Source organism: Sminthopsis crassicaudata, chromosome 3, assembly GCF_048593235.1.
Source record: "Sminthopsis crassicaudata isolate SCR6 chromosome 3, ASM4859323v1, whole genome shotgun sequence".
NCBI classification, from domain to species: Eukaryota; Metazoa; Chordata; class Mammalia; order Dasyuromorphia; family Dasyuridae; genus Sminthopsis; species Sminthopsis crassicaudata.
The window spans coordinates 245,504,477-245,523,903 of record NC_133619.1 but is presented as its reverse complement, the minus strand read 5'-3'; the positions used below and the strand labels follow the sequence as shown (position 1 = coordinate 245,523,903).

At 32.6% G+C, this 19,427-nt stretch overlaps 1 protein-coding gene across 1 annotated transcript in view; it reads left to right on the top strand.

Annotated features, from left to right (window-relative positions):
• Positions 1–19,427, top strand: part of GABRG3 (gamma-aminobutyric acid type A receptor subunit gamma3) — a 942,413-nt gene that overhangs the window by 1,663 nt on the left and 921,323 nt on the right. The window contains exon 2 of the mRNA XM_074300313.1: positions 5,138–5,286. Coding sequence (XP_074156414.1) covers positions 5,138–5,286 — 149 coding nt within the window. The remainder of the gene's footprint in view (positions 1–5,137; positions 5,287–19,427) is intronic.

Sequence of the window (19,427 nt, the reverse complement as noted above, 5' to 3'; positions counted from 1 at the left end):
AGACACAGAGAGACAGAAAGAGAGAGTCTTAATTCCATCACCGGTGGAGTCAGCAGGACAACTCTTTTATGAAGCCAAGATATGTTTTCTTCACTGTGGTTTCTGTGAATATCACATTGCTTAAATATTTGGCTAGAATTTCTGATGCTAGAGCTACCTTTACAGTGCAATTTCAAAGCCAAACATGGAGATGGTAGAAGTCACACACCCCCAAGAAAAAATTTTGTCTAGCTACTCCTCCACACCACATATATATTTAAGTTGTCACATTCTGAAATTCTGAATTTCTTTTGGATAATTGGAGTAACCTCTAAAAAGAACTGAGGAAGAAATATTCCATTTTATTGGCAGAAACTGATTCTTATTATTCATTAATTCCTGAATTTTATAGACATAAATGATTCTGGCAATGTTTAAAAACAAACAAAACTTCAATAGGACTAAAGTTATTCCATGTTTCTGCCATAGGAAACAAGATTTAGCTCCCCCCCCCCAAAAAAAAAATCCCCATTTGCCTATCTTCCCCAAAGTCCAGGTGTAATATCAATTTCATATGTTTTTCCTAAAAAAGGAATATTAAACCAGTGACTCACAGGAAACCTTATCTTTGAGAAATATGTCTCCTTTCTGTCTTTCACTAAAGCTAAGAGATAGCTGGGGAGGAAGGGAAAAATGTCTGATTCTCTGTCCATCAGTTTATGCTTTTGTGCAGGTAGACACAGGGAGACAAACAGATAGTTTCATGTTATAGTTTCAATTTAATATTTTGAAGTAAAATGTAGTTGAGAAGTGTATTTGGGTTGATTTTTCCATGATTCTCTTTATATGTTTGTTGAATGTTGTACTCCTGGAATTCATTGTAATGAATATTGTATTCCCCATGCTCTCCTCTGTGTGGGCATTCCTCCAATTGAGAAAGATAGCCACTTACCTGTCTTATGGCAATGTTGTCCACTTCTTCCTTAAAAGTTCACCATTGAGGTGGAGAGGACACAGTTCAATCTCAATGGGGCAGACAGGAAAACATGGATTATTATTCCTACTTCTGCCTATAAAAACTTTCCTCAACACTTTGTCCATATATCTGACAAACTATGGATTTCATAGTCCTTTCCATATCCTTCTAAGTCAAACTGATTTCTATAAAATTTACTTGATTAAGTTTTGTGAGGTACCTGGGATAAGGCCATTAAAATAAGGTCTTATACAAAATGACAATTTTTATTTTTGTCTAATTCAAAATTGAATTTTCAAATATTTTTATGTCTCTGAGAAAAAAATGACATTGTGTATATGAGGAAGAGAAAGATTTTTTCTCTAAGATTCTGTAGTTAAAGTTTTGTTCTTCCATTTGAATTTTATATGTTAGTTTTAGGTACATGTTCTACATCATATCAGAATCATTAGTTCTTTATATATTGCTCTTGGGAGAGATTTACAGTCTTTTGGAATTAGTATGAAACATAAATAAAAACATCTGACATTTAAGTTTTCTTTTATAACTGTTATCACACCAGTCTTATTTTTTTATACTTCCTAGTAGCCACTTTTGAATACTAGTCTTTACTAGAAATTCCTTAGAAAATATGTCTACAGTCTCTTCCTTCATTCATAGCTTGGGACTAGAGTCAGGGAAGAAGGGCCCCTTGACATCTTGACTATTATAAAGGAAGTAACTATAATCTCAAACACCTTGATTATATTTCAGAAAAGCCAAGATCTGATCTGATTTTGAAGGACTTTTTGATTGTTGTTTTCACAAATGATGCCCCATTGTTGTTTATGATCTTATAGTTGATGTAATATATTAGAACAAATTCTGTATTCAGCAGTCAATTGATGGTGAGAACATATAACTAATTTTAATCACTTATTTAATTTTTAAAGATAATAAACTGCACAGATGGTGTTTAATAGTCAAAGAGAAATAATAGAGCACAATTTAAGAATGTACATAATCTACTTGACATTAGTTAGGTTGCTTAATTTTCTTACTTTCATTATTCACCTCTGGCCACCAATAGCCATCCTTTGTCACTTCTAGCAAGATTTTACTAGACAAGACTATAGCAAGGTTAAATCCTAGGAGTACATAACAAGAACAATTCTTTCTTCTGTTTCTGGCAAAGCCCAAACAGAAAACCTAGTAACTGCATTACAGATATTCCTTCCAAGGAGTACTTCCTTACTGTCTATATTTCATCCTCTAGTTTCTCCCTCCCATCAACTCAGTCTTCCTTCAGGGGAAGCCTTCCTTTGGGGGAAGCCTTCCTTTTTCTTTGGATCAAAGTGCTTAACCTTTTCCTCAAAACAGCCAATACACCTGTCATGAGTAACTGGGTTAGGAAAGTAAACAGTCCTGGCTGATTTTGTAGCAGGAAAAATCACACAATTTAGACACAATTTAGACACAAATAGACACTTTGAGAATGACTCCCCAAAGTTTTATGTTAACTCACTCTTTCTCCTCACCACCAGAGGGAGAATTAGGCTTACTATAGTAAGTACTATCGTAGTAGAACTTTTAAGAGACTAAAGCTATATTTATATAACCTCTAAAAAACACATAATAAGATATGTAACTATATAATACCCTATTAATCCATACAAAACTGATCAAAGATATGTTAAAATAAGTTTACTTTGGTGTGGATGATATACAGACATGTGTTTGTTCACTAGTATAAATGAAGGAGAAGAGAGAAGAAAGGAGGAAAGGAAAGAAAAATAGAATTCCCATTTTCCCAGCCAATCCTCTGAGAAATGTTCTTTTGGTACAGTGGAAAGAGACTTGGCTCTTAAGTAAAGGAATCTGGGTTTATTCTTACTAAGTAGTGTTGACTGAATTACTCTCTCTGAACATATTTCTTCATCTATAACATAAGGGTATTGGACTAGATTGTTCTGTAAGTCTGTCATTCTTTCAGGATCTTCTAATCTCTTTAGCAATTACTTGTTTAATGACATCCTAAATCACTATATTCATCCCAACCACTATATCATATATCCTCTTGCTTTCTATGAAATGATAAAATGAATATTCATTAATAACAGGAACAATATCCATCTTAAAGATAGCGCATACTTATAAACTTAATACTATTATTTAAAACATATAGAAAGAGTGTTCAGCACGATAGTCAACTTGAAATTATGTGCTTTATTTAAATAATTTATATTTTGTACCTTATGCCCAGCCATTTTCCAGTCCTTGGCCAAATCCTTAAAATCATCCATCAGATATTAGAAGTGCCATCACCAATGTTCATTAAACATGAGATCAGGGAATAAAATTTGTTTTAAATGTTCACCTAAGTAAGCTTAAATTCAGAAAATGATTTTGCTTTAAAAGTATGATATATGACATTTTAAAGAATGCCATATATTATATTTTAAAGCATGTTTATACATACATGTCTATATATACATATTTATACACACATTAATACATTCATTGTTTATTAGTCACATAGTGTGACTTTTCTGTTCCATGGCACTACTATTGACTATGCTTTAACTTTGTGTGACTGAACTACAGACAGTTCTGTCAATTGTAGTTGTGTTTATTAACATTTATCCACCAAATACATTTATGTGAATATATATCTTAAGATGAGGGAGCTATGAAATCTTCCATAGACAAAGTCTAAATAAAATAACATCAGACAACTATAACTAAAGAAAAATCCACCTGATCCCCAACTATTATTTTTAATTCCATGCTTTATAAGAACACACACATACACACATGCATGCACATACTCATGCACATACATACATGCATAAGTTCTAAGAAAGAAAAGAAAATATCAGCTCCAAATAAAAACTATTTTTCCATCTATTTGTACATGCTAAATGGAAATCCACTTGAAAATACCTACTTTAAGAAGTAGAAAAGCTACCCTAACCCTACATTATTAAATATTTAATTGACCAGCACTCTGAGATTATTTTCCATATATACTTAGGTTCCTTCAATCTGTAAGAAACCTTTTGTGGCTTCCACCCTCAGTTATTGATGACCTTTACCACCTTCATATTTTCTTGTAGTTACTGACCTATCTATTTTGGTTGGATCTCACTCACTTTTCCTCCTTAGAAATCAAGCTTTTTAAGGGCAAGGAATATATTATCTGTGTCTTTTTATCCACAGCCAAGGGCCTGGCACATAATAGTCAATTAATGAACAAGGCTGCATGGAGTTAGACTGAATGGAATATGTATTCAGCTGATTCACAGTATTACCCTATCCAGAACAATGTATTCTAAAAGTCTAGTGGAGTCTTCTTTTGAGGATATATTCATTTATTAATGGTCCAAAATGATCAAAATGTATTACAATTTTTAAATTTTTAATATCCTTATTAGCCTGCTGTGCAAGAGATAAATCAGTTTGTGTGTTGGAAGGCAAAGTAATGCTGCAGGAAGATTTTCACCTACCCAAGAATTCTATTACAAGTTAGCTATTATAAAGAAGTCTGAGAGAGAGAAAATGCTTATCCTATAACATAAGTATTCTGCATAAATTCTCGTATTTCAGTTGCAGGGAGAAGTAATGGAGTGAAACTGTTTACCCAATTATTTTCAATTGGTAAGCCTGAGCAGACTATTCTTAGCTTCAGCAATAAATGTTGTCTTTGGGGGAAAAACAATCAAAATTATAGCTGAAAAACTCTGCAAAATGCTCCTAGAAGTTGTTATTTCTTTGGAGCTCACTTTAGTCTGATTGAATTCTCAAACACTGGCTTTCGAAAGATAGAAAAGTACAGAAAAACAGTGGTGGTCAGTATCCTAAAGTGTTCCATGGGTTATCTGTTTCAGTGGTCATTTTTAGAAGATGATTTCTTCCAATAGTTGTGTTCTAGTCAGGTGCTCATTATTTACTTACAATAATTCACTAAAAGGAGATAGAAATATTTTGAGCATCCCCATTTTTTTCCATCTGTCCTGTGAAGTCTTCCCTTCCTCTTTGACTGGAAAACAGCAGCTGGTAGAATGAGTGGTAGCTATGATTTACTTTTCTCATTCCTTCTATTTTTCTCCTCAAATGGCTCACAGACTAAAAAAAATGTAAGACCTATCAACATGGAATGAAATGGCTATATTTCATTTAAGTCACTTAAAAATTTTATTACAGGTCTAGAAAGATTGAAGATGATGAGTATGAAGATATGTCTTACAATCAGAAGTGGGTCCTTGCTCCAAAAACTCAAGATACCGATGTGACTCTTATACTGAACAAGTTGCTAAGAGAATATGACAAAAAGCTGAGGCCAGATATTGGACGTGAGTTGCTGTTATTTGTTATTCAAATAGAACAAGACACTATAAGTAGAACAACTTAGGAAAAACAACTTTTTAAGAAATATTTCAAAATATGATTTCTAATGTTGAATGCTGGTTTGGCTACAGGGTATAATATTTTAAGAATAAATTTTATTAATATATTTTTCTTTTTTTTTTAATTTCCTAATATCTCTCCCTTTTCCTTTTATAGAAGACTCCCTCATAGCAAAGATTTATTTTTTTAAAGTAGGATGAGAAAAAGCCCAGCAGGATTTATTAATTGTCAAAAAAGTCTATCATATATGATATCCTATTCTTTTGGCTCTCCCACTTCTAGAAGGTGTGTGTGTGTGGGGGAAAGTGACTTCATTATCTCTTTTTGAGACATTGAATTTTTAAATTTTTGTTGTGGTTTCCATTTGTATTAGTATAGTCATTGTTTACATTCTTTTGTTGGTTCCGCTTACTCCACCTTGGAGTTCATGGAAATCTTATTATGATGTAATTTTCCACTAGAGATAGGATGGTATGAATAAATGGTCTTCACTATCTTCACTAATGATTAAAAAAACAGTACTGAAGAACAGTAGGAGACCCATTTTCAAAGAAAGTTTGTACCCAAACTATGTCTTCCTTAACTTTTGGCTTATCATGTTCTACTTGATATGGGACATTTTTTAGCAGTATTAGCTACTTTAATGGTTGTTTTTATAAGTACAAGAATATATACCAGGAAACTTGCTAAATGAAACAGTAGAAAGAACAATAAAAGAGAAAAGCAATTTCTAGCTGTCGATCTAACTACTTGCATCATTTTGTTCAATTTATTTGACTTCTTTGGGTCTCTGTTTCCTTATCTATGAATTGAGATGGCTAGATTTGACAGTTTCTAAGTTATCTCTCAGCCAATGACATTTTATAACCTTTCCTCTTATTATGAGTACTTACCTCACTGGATTATGGTAGGCATTAAACAAAAGAAAATACTTCACAAAATTTTAAATGCTATAATTATGATGGTAGTAGTGATGATAATGATTAAAATAATTTAGTGTCAGAAGCAACTCTTTACTTTTTGCACAAGGACTATGATTCTGTAAAGAATGTGATAGAATGCTAAAAGCTTGATCACACATCAAAGATGGTAAGGTCATTTACTTTTTGCTGGATCATTGCTAGTCTTCTTGATTTCTATTTTGTCAATGAACTTCAATTACTCTGGAAGAAAGAGTAAGGTTGATAACTGCAGTTCTGTCTCACTTAAATCCAATGCATGTGTGAGTCAAGACATCACCTTATGCTGTCACTGGTCCTCTTCAAAAAGGATGAAGAGCAACAACAACAAAATTTGGCCATTGTTAGTACTGATGAAAGAGTACCTAGTTGGTGCATTGGATAAATGCACCAGGAGTCAGGAAAACATGAACTCAAATTTGGCCTCAAATATTTGCTGTATGATTGTAAACTAGAGAAAGAAAGACAAGCTTCTACAGTTCTTTGCCAAGAATATGGCAACAACAACAACAACAACAACAACAACAACAACAACAACAAACAGATGAAGAGTTGGACACTACTGAAATGATTGAAGAACACTATTAACAATACTGATGAAATAAGGTGGAAACCATTTCTCTCATTTAATTATATAAAATAATATTGATAAAATCAAGTTAAATAACCTTTCTTCATTTCTGTGAAAGGAAGTAGATTAAAGTATGGAATAAAGATGGAGCAGGTGGGATTTACGTGAAATTTAAAAAGGAATTCCTCTAAGGGAAGATCAAAAATTTTCTCTAGAATTTATTTTTAAATAGTGGATAACTATTGATTTGGAATGGTTTGGTAATTCTTTTCACAGGAAAGGGAAGATGGTATAGGTATTTTTTTCAAAACTGTGTTACACAAAATGTTTTATCTAATGACTTAAAAACTGAAGGGATTTCATGGATAATACAAAATCAAATTTTTTTCCTTAATTCTGTTGAGATTCCAAATAAGCAATTACTATATGATTTATCTGGATTATTTGTCCAGATGCTTCATTTCTCTTTGCTGTTAAATACCATTTAGCCTATTATAGAAAATTAACATAAATATTTTGGAAGTGAGGCAAATTCCAATACAATGTATACACATTTTTTCTAGATGTAAAGAAAACAATGAAATTCATATATCTTCCAAAAATAAACAATAAACAAAGAAAATATATTTGTGGATCTAACTACTTGCATCATAGATTTAGTTTTCAGTGACTATTGGACTCATTATCTTATAGTTTTACTTTATATATAGTCCTTTTCTTGGTTAGCAGAATGATCTGATTAATGTCTATTATGACTTTGGTGACAATGACTCATATGTCTGCTTAATTTATATTGAGAGTGGTCATTATCTGATTCTTCCAGGATGTGGCTAGAGCATATATTCATTTATAATTAAACAATCAATAGGATATTGAATTGCTTTACTAGAAAAAGACATAAAAAAGCTTACTATTTTGCCTCATTATTTTTGTTATGTGGTAGGGGGTCAGGGTTGAGCAATGCTACTTTATCAAAGTTTTCTCTGCCACATATTAACATCTATCTTCCTTTATTAACTGTGTTTCAAACATAACCTAATTTGTCTTTGGTGATGGTCCTCAATACCACTTACAATCAAGCTGGCAGTATGATTTACTTAAAGAAAGTCGATCTGTTTTTCACTAACAGTTCACATAGTTCTTAAGATTACAGGACTATAGAATTAGAACTGGAGGGTACCTTAGAGATGATCTAGAGTATCTCTACTCATTTTACAAATGCAGCAATAGTCTCATTAAAGTGACTTTCCCGATATACAAAAGTAGTAAGAGGCATAGCTGGGACTTGAAGCTAGGCCTTTTTACTCCAAGCCCTGCATTTTCCCCGATTTGTTATGTTGTCTTAGTGATTATAGAGGTGGCTAGATATACAGTGGATAGAGTGTTGGGCCTGGAGTTAGAAAGACTCTTCTTGCTCATTCAAATCCTGCCACAGACAAGGAAGTGGCAAACCATTCCAGTGCCTTTGCCAAGAAAACCCTAAAAGAGGTCTTAGAAAGTTAGACATGACTAAAAAAATAACTAAACATCATCATCATCATCATCATCATTTTGATTATGATCATTACCATTATCAGCATCATCACTGTGACTATAAATGTGCCTTATTCAAATTATCATCCTCAGAAATATATGACACAGCTGAAACCACTGAGATTCAACTGAGAAATATAAAATGTCATATTACCACTGTTGTCAACACTAAGTAGAATGAAATGAAAAACTCATTTATGATGTGTGTTGGTAATGTATTCATATGAAATTCACTAATGAGTTTTCATGCTATGAATTGTGATCATAATATTTATGAAGTACAGGATACTTCCTACTTATCATCTATTTTCAAATAACTTCTCCATTATGTATGTATCTGTTTTTAGAGTAAAGTTTTTTTTAACTATCCATCATCCTAAGTAATATTTCAGATATGTCCTTTATCAGTTCAGGGTTATGTAGACTATCATCTATCTTGGAAAGAGATCTTGTCATATTCATTGAATGAGGCTAGAGAAGTATAAAGCTTTTAATAGAGAATTTGAGAGCTAAGCAAAATTAAGAGCTTTTTTTTTCTTTAGGGATTTTAATGGATATGAATGTATTTTAGGAAATATACACATATTTTTCATACAATTTGTTTGCAAGACATGGTGTTTCTCAAAAACATCATTGATATAAAAATAATTCCTACATTTTGGCAAGGTTGTTCAATTAATTGTCCATTTTTGACATCATTCTTTAAGTCTAAACAACTGCCTCCCAACTTCTATAATCTCTTTTGCTTAATACAATGTTTTCATAGGAAAAGTTAATAACTTTAAATGAAATGTGCCAATAAACATAAATATACCCATTCCTTTTTCTGTGAAATCTACTGTTAAGAAAAGCATAACTGAAACTAAATCAAAGATTAGTATAAACATTTGAAGATGAAATAGTGTGCAAGCTTGGAGTCTGGTGTTAGAAAGAAGATTGCAAGTATGACCTCAGATCTTGACTAGCTGAATAATCCTGGACAAGTCAATTTCTGTTTGCCTTAATTTTCTCATCTGTCCATTGAGGATAATCATAGAACTATTTTTCGGGGTTGTTGTGAAGATCACATAATATAATAATTATAAAATGCTTGCCATAATGCCTGATTGTAGCAAGCATTATAACATTAGTTGTTTTTATTATTATTGCTATTCATAAAAACAAATCCTGGATTTATTTAAGTATATTATTGTAATATTCATACTGAATATGAGTGTTTTACAAACATACACAGACATTAAAAAGTGTGGTTTCTATCTCCTGTCTTTAGAAAGAGGGTCCAGAGAGGTCTCTGTATAATGTTCTCCTTATTCTTAATTTGCCAGATAGATGAATTGAACATAATTCAGTTTAATTCAATTAGTACAGATTAAGCATTTAGTATTTTCAAGGCATTTGGGGCACAAAGAAGGAAAAAAGAACATGGTTTTATTATTATAACTTTAGCTTTTAAAGTAATCTAGTCCAATTACTGTATCTTGTAACCTTAAAGAGGGTGTGACTCTGGCAAATTCAAACACATGATGACTAATAGAACTAGAATTTGAATCCAAATTTTCTATCTCAAAATTTGCTCTCCCTTCCATTGTGTTATCCTTCTATTGAAGGAACTTAAATCTCAAAAATTATTCTTCCTTTCAATATACTCCTCTTAGATCCAAAGATTAAACATATACATTGATACAAGGGTATGAAGCAGAATGCAATAAGGAAAGTAGAGGATCTCAACAAAATATTATGATAAATAAATGCAAATGTGGCATCTGTCATTTACTGGGTGACCTATAAGTCCTCATTTCATTATCTGTAATATGAAGGAGTTAGATTAAGGGAACTCTAAATGACCTAGCCATGATCCTCTCATTTTGAGGAAAGATAACTCAAAGAAGACTGAGATAATGATTTTGTCATGTTGGCAGATATTCACCTCAAAGGATTCTCTGGGCATTAGTTCTCCAATATGTAAAATTAGGAAGTTATGTCAAATGAACACTGAAAGTCCTATCAAGCTCTCCATCTATGATCCTCTGGTCTGATGATTTCAATGAATGGAAATGTGGAGGAAATATTTTCTCTTTATATTCATTTTGTATAAATTTTCTATATAATGAAGTCTATGAATGACTTCATTGATAGAATGTTAGTGCCTTAAAGGTAGGGATTGTTATGCTTTTGTCTTGGCATTCCAGTACTTAGCACAGTGCCTGGTTTGTTGATGAATTAATGATTGAACAGAAGATGGCTTGCAAAAATATGAACAGGAAAGGAGTCAAAGTAAGATTAGAAAAGAACTAGTAGATGATTTTTCCTGGAAAACTAGAGGGGCAAAGTCAAGGAGAGTTAAATAAATTTTGAAAAGTGGGTTGCTACTCGTTAGTTGAAGACGTTGATTGTTAAAATAATAGATTTGTATTTTAACTGATGGGCAGTTCTCCCCAAGAAAAATCAATCATAAGAAGTTAATTCATATAAGTTATCTGGTTCTCTTAGAAATTTCATTTTTGTAATTCATACTTTTCCCATAGAACAAATATCCTGTAAGACTATTTAGCAAGTAAAAAAATTAGAAACTACTTCAAAAGTCCTGTACAAAACAAAAGCACAAAGGAAAAGCAATCTTCTTCAGATTTTCTGTGATAAGTTGTGATTATTCTCCATAAAGGGCAACAGTGACTGCTTGTCCCTACTATGATGCTGGCTATGTCATTGTGGGTGATCACAGAAATATAGAAAAGATGGAATGAAGGAATGAAAAGGCCTTTATGAAGTGGTCAATATGTTCAAAACACTCTGCTAAGTTCTAAGAGGAGAAATAGAAAGTTAAGAGAGCAAAGGAGCTCAAATTCTTTTTTTCCCTACAATAGTATTTAATTTTTGCAATTACATGTAAAGATAGCTTTTAACATTCATTTTTGTAAGATTTTGAGTACCATTTTTCCTTCCTACCTTTCCCCCCTTCCTCCTTTGCAAGACATCAAGCAATATAATATAGGTTATACATGTACAGTCATTTTAAATTTATTTCCATACTGGCATGTTGTGAAAGAAAAATCAAAACAAAAGGGGAAAATAACTACAAGGAAAAAAAAAACAAGCCAAAAAAGTGAAAGTAGTATGCTTTGATCCAGATTCAGTTTCTGTAATTCTTTCCCTGGATATGGATGACATTTTCCATCCCAAATCTATTGGATTTTTCTTGGCTCCCCTCATTGCTGAGAAAAGCTAAGCCTATCATAGTTGATCATCATATAATCTTGCTGTAACTGTGCAGTGTTCTCCTGGTTCTGCTCCCTTCACTCAACATCAGTCATTTATGTCTTTCCAGGCTTTTCTGAAATCAGCCTGCTCATCATTTCTTATAGAGCAATAACATTCCATTATATTCATATGCCATAATTTATTCAGCCATTCTTTAATAGATGGACATTCACTCAGTCTCCAGTTGCCACCACAAAAACAAGTTTAAATTCTAATGGGAAAGGCAAAATATAAAGGTTTGATCTGCAAATCAGTTGGAAAGATCTGCTTATCTTTAGGGTACAGTGACAAAGCCAATGGGAAATTATTATTTTAAAAGTTTTTTCACAGATAAAATCTTATAACTTTCTTTTGTTGAATCTTGGGTAGTTCCAGGAACTTTGTTGGTACAGATTTCCTTTTTGAAGTGTTAAGGACCTGTGCTTACATCACTTATAAAAGCAATTGCCAGACAGCATTTCCATGGGGGTTGCTTCCCAGGGTTTCAAAGGCATTGAAGAAGAATCTATTGCCTGGGGAGTGTTGCCATTCTCAGGATTCTTATGCTTACCTTGCCATCAACAGTGAGAAAGTTGAGTACCTTCTCCACGTGACTTCTCTTTTCTATGATAGTTATAGTGCCATGTTAGAAGCAGGACTAGTAGTTATTAAGACACTGCTATTTCCAAAGATTTTGATTATAGAGATCCAGACAACATCCATCAAGATCTAATGGGAAGTCATGATAGTGATTTGATTTTCTTGGTACATGCTTCTTATCTCTTCATCAGAAAGGTTCCCTTGCTGCTTCATAATCCTGGATTATCTGTCTTGTGGGTGGAAGGAGACAATGGCTGGCCTTTTCCACAGCAGTCACTTCCCCAGATAGTGAAAAATTTAATGTTCTATGAAATGAAAATAATTATTTAACATTACTTATATTATGTATTTTGATTTGTCCTTTTCTCCTTCCCACTCCATCCCCCAACTCTAAAAGATAAGATCATAGATGGAGAACTAGAAGGGATCTCAGAGGTTACCTAGTTCATCTCCCTCATTTTATAGAGGGAGAAACAGGATAGATGATTTGTCAAAGTTTACACAAATAATAAATCAGAGGTAAACTTTGAATTCTGATTCCCTGACTCAACAGCTAATGATTTATCCCACTCTACCATTCTTTCTCTCCACCTTTCACTAAAAGAATGATTCATTGAAGAGTAATGTTTATGAATTTCTTTAAGTGCTCCAAAATAAAATTGGTCAAGTAATCTCCCTACATTTTGAAAGTTCATTGGAGTTCATAAGGATAGCTAGGTGGTGAGTGGATAAAGTACTGGACCTGGAGTCAGGAAGACTCAACTTCGAGAGTTCAAATACAGATTCTGTCACTTCTTCACTGTGTGGCCCTGGGGAAGTCACTTAACCTTCTTTGCCTCAGTTTCCTTATTTGTAAAATGAACTGAAGAAAAAAAAATGACAAAGTACTACCAGTGTCTCTGCCAATAAAACCCCAGATATAGTGAAGAAGAATCATAAATGACTGAAACAATTGAACAAGAAGGACTTACACTTAGGAGTATTGGTTCTGATAGTGGGCAACTGATTAATTTTGAAGTGATAATTGTCTTAATTTTTTTTAATTTTTTATATAGATCCAGCTTCAGATTTAGAGTTTGCAATACAAACAGGTGATTTTTGTTGCCTGTCAATTAATTATGTATCCCTAAATCTTGTTTCTGTTGGTTTTGTTTGTACAAAATCTTTTTAATTTATTGCAATCATAGTTGTTCATTTTGCCTTTCATAATGTATTCACTAGACTATCAGAACAGAGGTAGGAGGAGAGGAAACAGACATCTTAACTGTTCTACTTGGAAAAAATAGCTATTACTGTGGAGTTAGTTAACTGATTTTCTTACAAAGTTAATTCAAGTACATAAGTAAGGCAGAGAAGCAATCTTGTGCAGAAATTATGCTTGTCATATCTATGAGAGATTAATTATGTGCTTAAAAGACCACATTGCCTTGGCTAAATATGACTTGGTAAAGATGAGTTTGCTCTCAAGATTTCTTATAATTTTAGGTAACAAATAAATCCCTTTGCTAGTTGACAAAGATGTTCACATTGGAAACCAATAGAAAGAACTTTTACTCTAGAGTTGAGTTTTGGATAAGTCCCATTAAGGGCTATCTTTGAATTCATCCAAGTGGATTTAGTACTATGAGAATGTAAAAATACTTTATTATGAAAAAAAAAGTTTCACCTATGGGATGTCTATAATGTCTTCACTGTATTTTCCCCCTATTATTTTGAAAAACCTGATTTATAGTCCTGAAAGCACATTCAAAATGTGCTTTAAAATTATCTGTTATTCCCTGATTACAAATATAATAGTATGTAATTGATTGAATTTGACATTTGAAATTTTATTACAGTAAAATGAGATATTTTTCCTTCCATAGTTGTAAAATACTTCACCCTCACACCCCCCAAAATAAAAAGAATTGACTTTAATATCTCTCACTTTTTAAATGTATTTTCACTTTATAGAATATTTATTTTGGAAATGTTTCTACTAAATAAGTAACTACTAATTATTATTAATAAAGTCTTATTGCTTTATTAGGATTATCAGGAATTGTGGTCTGGGCCCTAGCCCTTACCGATCAGGATACCAGCTTCTCAGTTTGGAATTTGTTCAGTGTACTTAATCTTCGGGCTCCAGGGGTACCTAATTTAAATAATACTTTACTTTATTTTAACAAAAAACCTCACCTCAAGGTGAGATACTGACAAGATAACCTCACTTAATTCATAGATGTCATACCCAAATCCAGATAATCTGGACATGGAAGTTGTGACATAGTAGAAAAAACATTGTATTTGGCTTCAGAAGAACAGGTTTATAATCTTTACTTTTTGTCTTTTTGAGCTATGTGAATCTTGTTTAACCTTCTTTTGAAAATGATTTTTGAAAGGTATGAAAAATGAAAGCAATAATATTTGTATTCACCTCACAAGAGCTATTGCAAGGAATCTACTTCAAATGGTCTATGTGAACATGAATTACTGTTATTACCTGTTCCCCTTCTTTGCCTGTGACTATTTTCTTTTGCTGTTACTATATCTGTATTCTTCTTTCTGGTATTCCCATCTACTTTTCCAAATCCCTTCTGTATCTTATGTCTACACATTCCAGATCACAAGATTTTTTTCTTTAAGGGTTTTTTTTTGTATAATGTATATGTGACACACATGTATAATCCATACATGTGTGTCTGTACACACATGTTTATTTGTTTTTAATACACATTACTTTGTGAATCATGTTGGGAGAGAAAAATCAGAGCAAAGGCGAAAAATCATTGGAGACATAAAAAAAGAAAAAAGAAGTAAACATAGCATTGTTGATTTACATGCAGTCTATTTAGTTCTTTTTTCTGGAAGCAGATGGCATTTTCTGTCCAAAGTCTATTAAGATTGTTTTGGATTACTGAACTAGTCAGAAGAACCAAGACTTTCATAGCTGATCACTGCACATTCTTGCTGCTATTGTGTACAATATATCCTTGTTCTGCTTGTTTCACTCAGTATCAGTTCATGTAAATTTTTCCAGTCCTTTCTATAATTAGCTTGTTCATCATTTTTATAGAACAATAATATTCCTTTACCTTCGTGCCACAACTTGTTCATCTATTGTTCAATTTATGAGCATCCACTCCTTTTCCAATTCTTTGCTACTACAAAAAGAGCTGCTACAAATATTTTTGCACATGTAAGTCCTTTTCCTTAATGATTTCTTTAAGATACAGACCCAATAGTGGCGCTGCTGGGTCAAAGGATATGCACACTTTTGTAGCCCTTTGGGCTTAGTTACAGATTGCTCTCCAGAATGATTGGATCACTTTACAACTCCACCAACAATACATTAATGTCCAGTTTTCCCACATCTATTCCAACATTTATCATTATCTTTTCCTGGTCACAGACAATCTGAGAGGTTTAAGGTGCTTCCTCACAGTTGTTTTAATTTGTGCTTCTCTAATCAATAGTGATTTAGAGCATTTTTTCATAAAAGTATAAATGACTTTAATATCATCATCTAAACATTGTCTATATAATTTGTTCATTTATCATTTGGAAAATGACTTGTATTCTTATAAATTTGACACAATTCTTTATATATTTTAGAAATGATACCTCTATCAGAAATACTGGATGTTAAGATTTTTCTCCAGCTTTGTTTCTTTTAATCTTGTTTCTGTTGGTTTTGTTTGTACAAAATCTTTTTAATTTATTGCAATCATAGTTGTTCATTTTGCCTTTCATAATGTTCTTTAGTTCTTTGGTTACAAATTTCTATCTTTTCCAAAGATCTGATGGGTAAATTATCCCTTGTTCTCCTAATTTCTTTATGGTAACATCCTTTATGCCCAAATCATGTATTCATTTTGAACTTATTTTGGAATGGCTTGATTTTTAAATTATATATAAGGGCAAGCTTCCTGGCTCAGTGGTAGAGTATTGGGTCTAAAGTTAAGAGTTCAAATCCAGCCTCAGAAACTCACTAGCTATCTATGTATCTGAGCAAATAACATATCTTGTCTTAATCGATTGGAGAAGGAAATAGCAAACCATTCTAGTATTTTTGACAAGAAAACCTCATGAACAGTATGATCCATGTTTGCATGTGATTGAATGACTAAACAAAACAAAAGACCTAGTATAGTATAGTTTTCTTTATAACTTTGGCAATAAGGGTATCTCCAATCTTTTCTGAAGAGAATGGAATTTTCTATAATGTGCTTTACAGATATATTTTGTTATTTGTCTACCTCGTGCTATTGATTCCTGTGCCCCATCTCAAATGGTTGTTACAACCAATCAGGAAACCTCCTGATTGTGCAATGAGTTTGAGATGTTCCAGCCATAATAGCATTTGGGCCAGGCACTATGATGTTTTGTTTACTTTTCACATTTATTCATATATTTATAGAGTAAAAGCCTCTCCAAAGAAAGTTATAATATGAAAATTTCCCTTCTATTCCTTGAAACATTTACTCTATTATTTGTATTAAATATAGATATAACCATAAAATATTTTCAAGATGTTTTTATGTGTTAATAAAGTAAAAAATAACAAACAAAATCTTGGAATAAAGGCCGTGTGGTACAATGGAAAGTATGGTGAATATTATGTTTGAGGATTAGAAGTTTAAAATCCAAGATTTTACTTACTTCTTAGGGGATCTTTGAGAACTTAATCTCTCTTATTATCAGTTTTCTCATCTATACTGAGGAAATAGTAAGGTTGGAATAGACGACTCAAATGTTCCTTTCAGTTTTAATTCCCCACATGTAAAGATAGTTTTCAACATTAACCTTTGTAAGATTTTGAGTTTCATTTTTTCTCCCTTCCTTTCCTACATCCTCCATAAGACATCAAACAATCTGATATAAGTTTTACATGTATAATCATTGTAAATATATTTCCATATGAGTCATGTGGTGAAAGAAAAAAAAATAGTTAAAATATGCTTTGGTCTACATTTAGTCTCCATAGTTCTTTCTCTGGGTGTGGATGACATTTTCCATCCCAAGAGACAGATCATTTTAACCCATGAAATAAACATCCCATCTCACAAATAATTATTGAGTACATCCTTTATTGTTGAGCTAGAAGGAAATCTAAAAATAAATAAGGCAAGGTCCTTGCTCTCAAAGAATGTAATAAGAGACAAAACCATGAACACAAATAAATGGTCTACAAACTAAGGAATAAGTGCAGTAGGGCAGCGAGGTGGGGCAACATATAGAAGGCTAGGCTTGTGATCAAGAAGACTCATCTTTCAGAATTCAAATAGGGCCTAAGACACTTAGTAGCTGTATGACCATATGAAAGTCACCTAACTGATAACATTAGTCCTTCATATATTAAATGATCTGGAGAATGAAATGGCAAACCACTCTAGTATTTTTGCCAAAGAAAACCCAAATGAGATCACAAAAAGTTGGAGACAACTGAAACAACTGTACAACAACTAAAAATTACTTATAAATAATGAAGCAGCAGGACCCAAAGGAAGAAGGGATGACTTTTAAAAGGGAAGTAGAATCTGAAACAAAATGGCAGGAATGAAGATAGTGAAGACTTGACAGGATTTATAGCATTTTACTGAGCCCAAAATATGTGTAAGATTACTTTTAAAATTCTGTCAAGTGTCTCTTTAAAAAAACACCCTTTAAAAATTAGATAGAAATAATTCAACTCTAGAAAAAAAAAAGAGTTAAAAAGGAAAATAATCATCAATAAATATAGATTGGAGACAAGCACTGAAAATTTAGCATAAATGACTGTACCCAAGGCAGCCAGAGTAAGGAGGGCTTAAAATAAACTTGAATAGCACAAACAGTGAATGGCTATGTAAAGATGAATTTTATATCTAGAACATTTGCCTGGACATCTTGGTGAAATACTCTCAATTCTCTAGAAATGGAAACCTAACTTTATTTCCATTCTTACAATATGAAAATGAGATAATTTGTTCTGGTGACTATTGCAAACAGGATAAAGGATCTATTGGGTGATAACAGAGAATTAGTCAAAAGTAGAAGCAGGGGTACAAGTGCCCTGCATTTTGCTATGCTTCCACTTTTCCTGGGTTGGCACACACACACACACACACACTCTATAAATAAAACTACTTGATCTAGCCTTTTTGTTTAATTCTCAAATTGCTTGCCTAGGCATTGGGTTTTGGCAGCTGTTTCCAAAAGCAGAGAGGAAATGAAAGTAGAATGAAATGGTGGTATTATATTTGTACCCTCTCCCATAAAATTTCCCCCTTCCTTTTTTGTAAGTGATAGAGAAACAAGGAAGATTGGAGAAAAATAATACAATTATGATACATGAATCCAGTAGTACTATCTACTTCCTTCGTCCCTGGAAATTACTATAAGCTAAAATCTAAGTGTGACTATAATTAAAAGACAAATAACTTGAAGGGCTAATTCAACCAAAATAAAACTTTATTTAGGTGTGACATGTCTGCCTTTGTCTTCCCTATACCATTTCTGTTCTTCTCCAAAGTTCAGCCCTTTACTTCCACCACTCATTATAGGATGAGTTAAGAGGGAACTCTTTCCTAAGATAATGGTTCTGATTTTTCAATATTTTTATGCCACAATGGTATCTTAAGAGTACTAATACAATAATTGCTTTGAGTCCCTTGCTAGGTTGTTTGCACTTAAGAAAGAAAAAGGACAGTACAAATTTGGAGAAAGATGGAGTTTGTCCATTAACCAAAAGCCATCAGCAGTAGTAAGAGAATATAAATCCAAGGGTGGTCCCAAGCAAAGTCCTGAAGTAGTTGGTTTGTTTTGAAATTCCCCCTTTTTAAAAATCCCTTTTTTTTTTTTTACCATTTATCATCTATTAAATTAATAGCAGGGCTTTGAAGAGCAACAGAAAATAGAGAAAAATAGATAATGCTTGAGTTCAGATTGACTCTTCTTAAAGTTATGAAAAAGGTATGCAGAAAAATCAATTAAGTTCTTTGGTTCCACATAAAGCTTTCCTCTAGCCCCCAGTTGTTATTGCTCTTTTTTCAAATAAGCTTCTATTTACTTAAATGTGTGCTTATTGTATCCCACTAATAAAGTAATTCTTAATTTGTGTATGTATGTGTGTGTGTATGTGTGTGTGCATGTATGAAGCCCTTGTGCAGTCAGGTGAAATCCTATGGTCGCTTTATCAGAACTATAATGATTAAATGCATAAAAT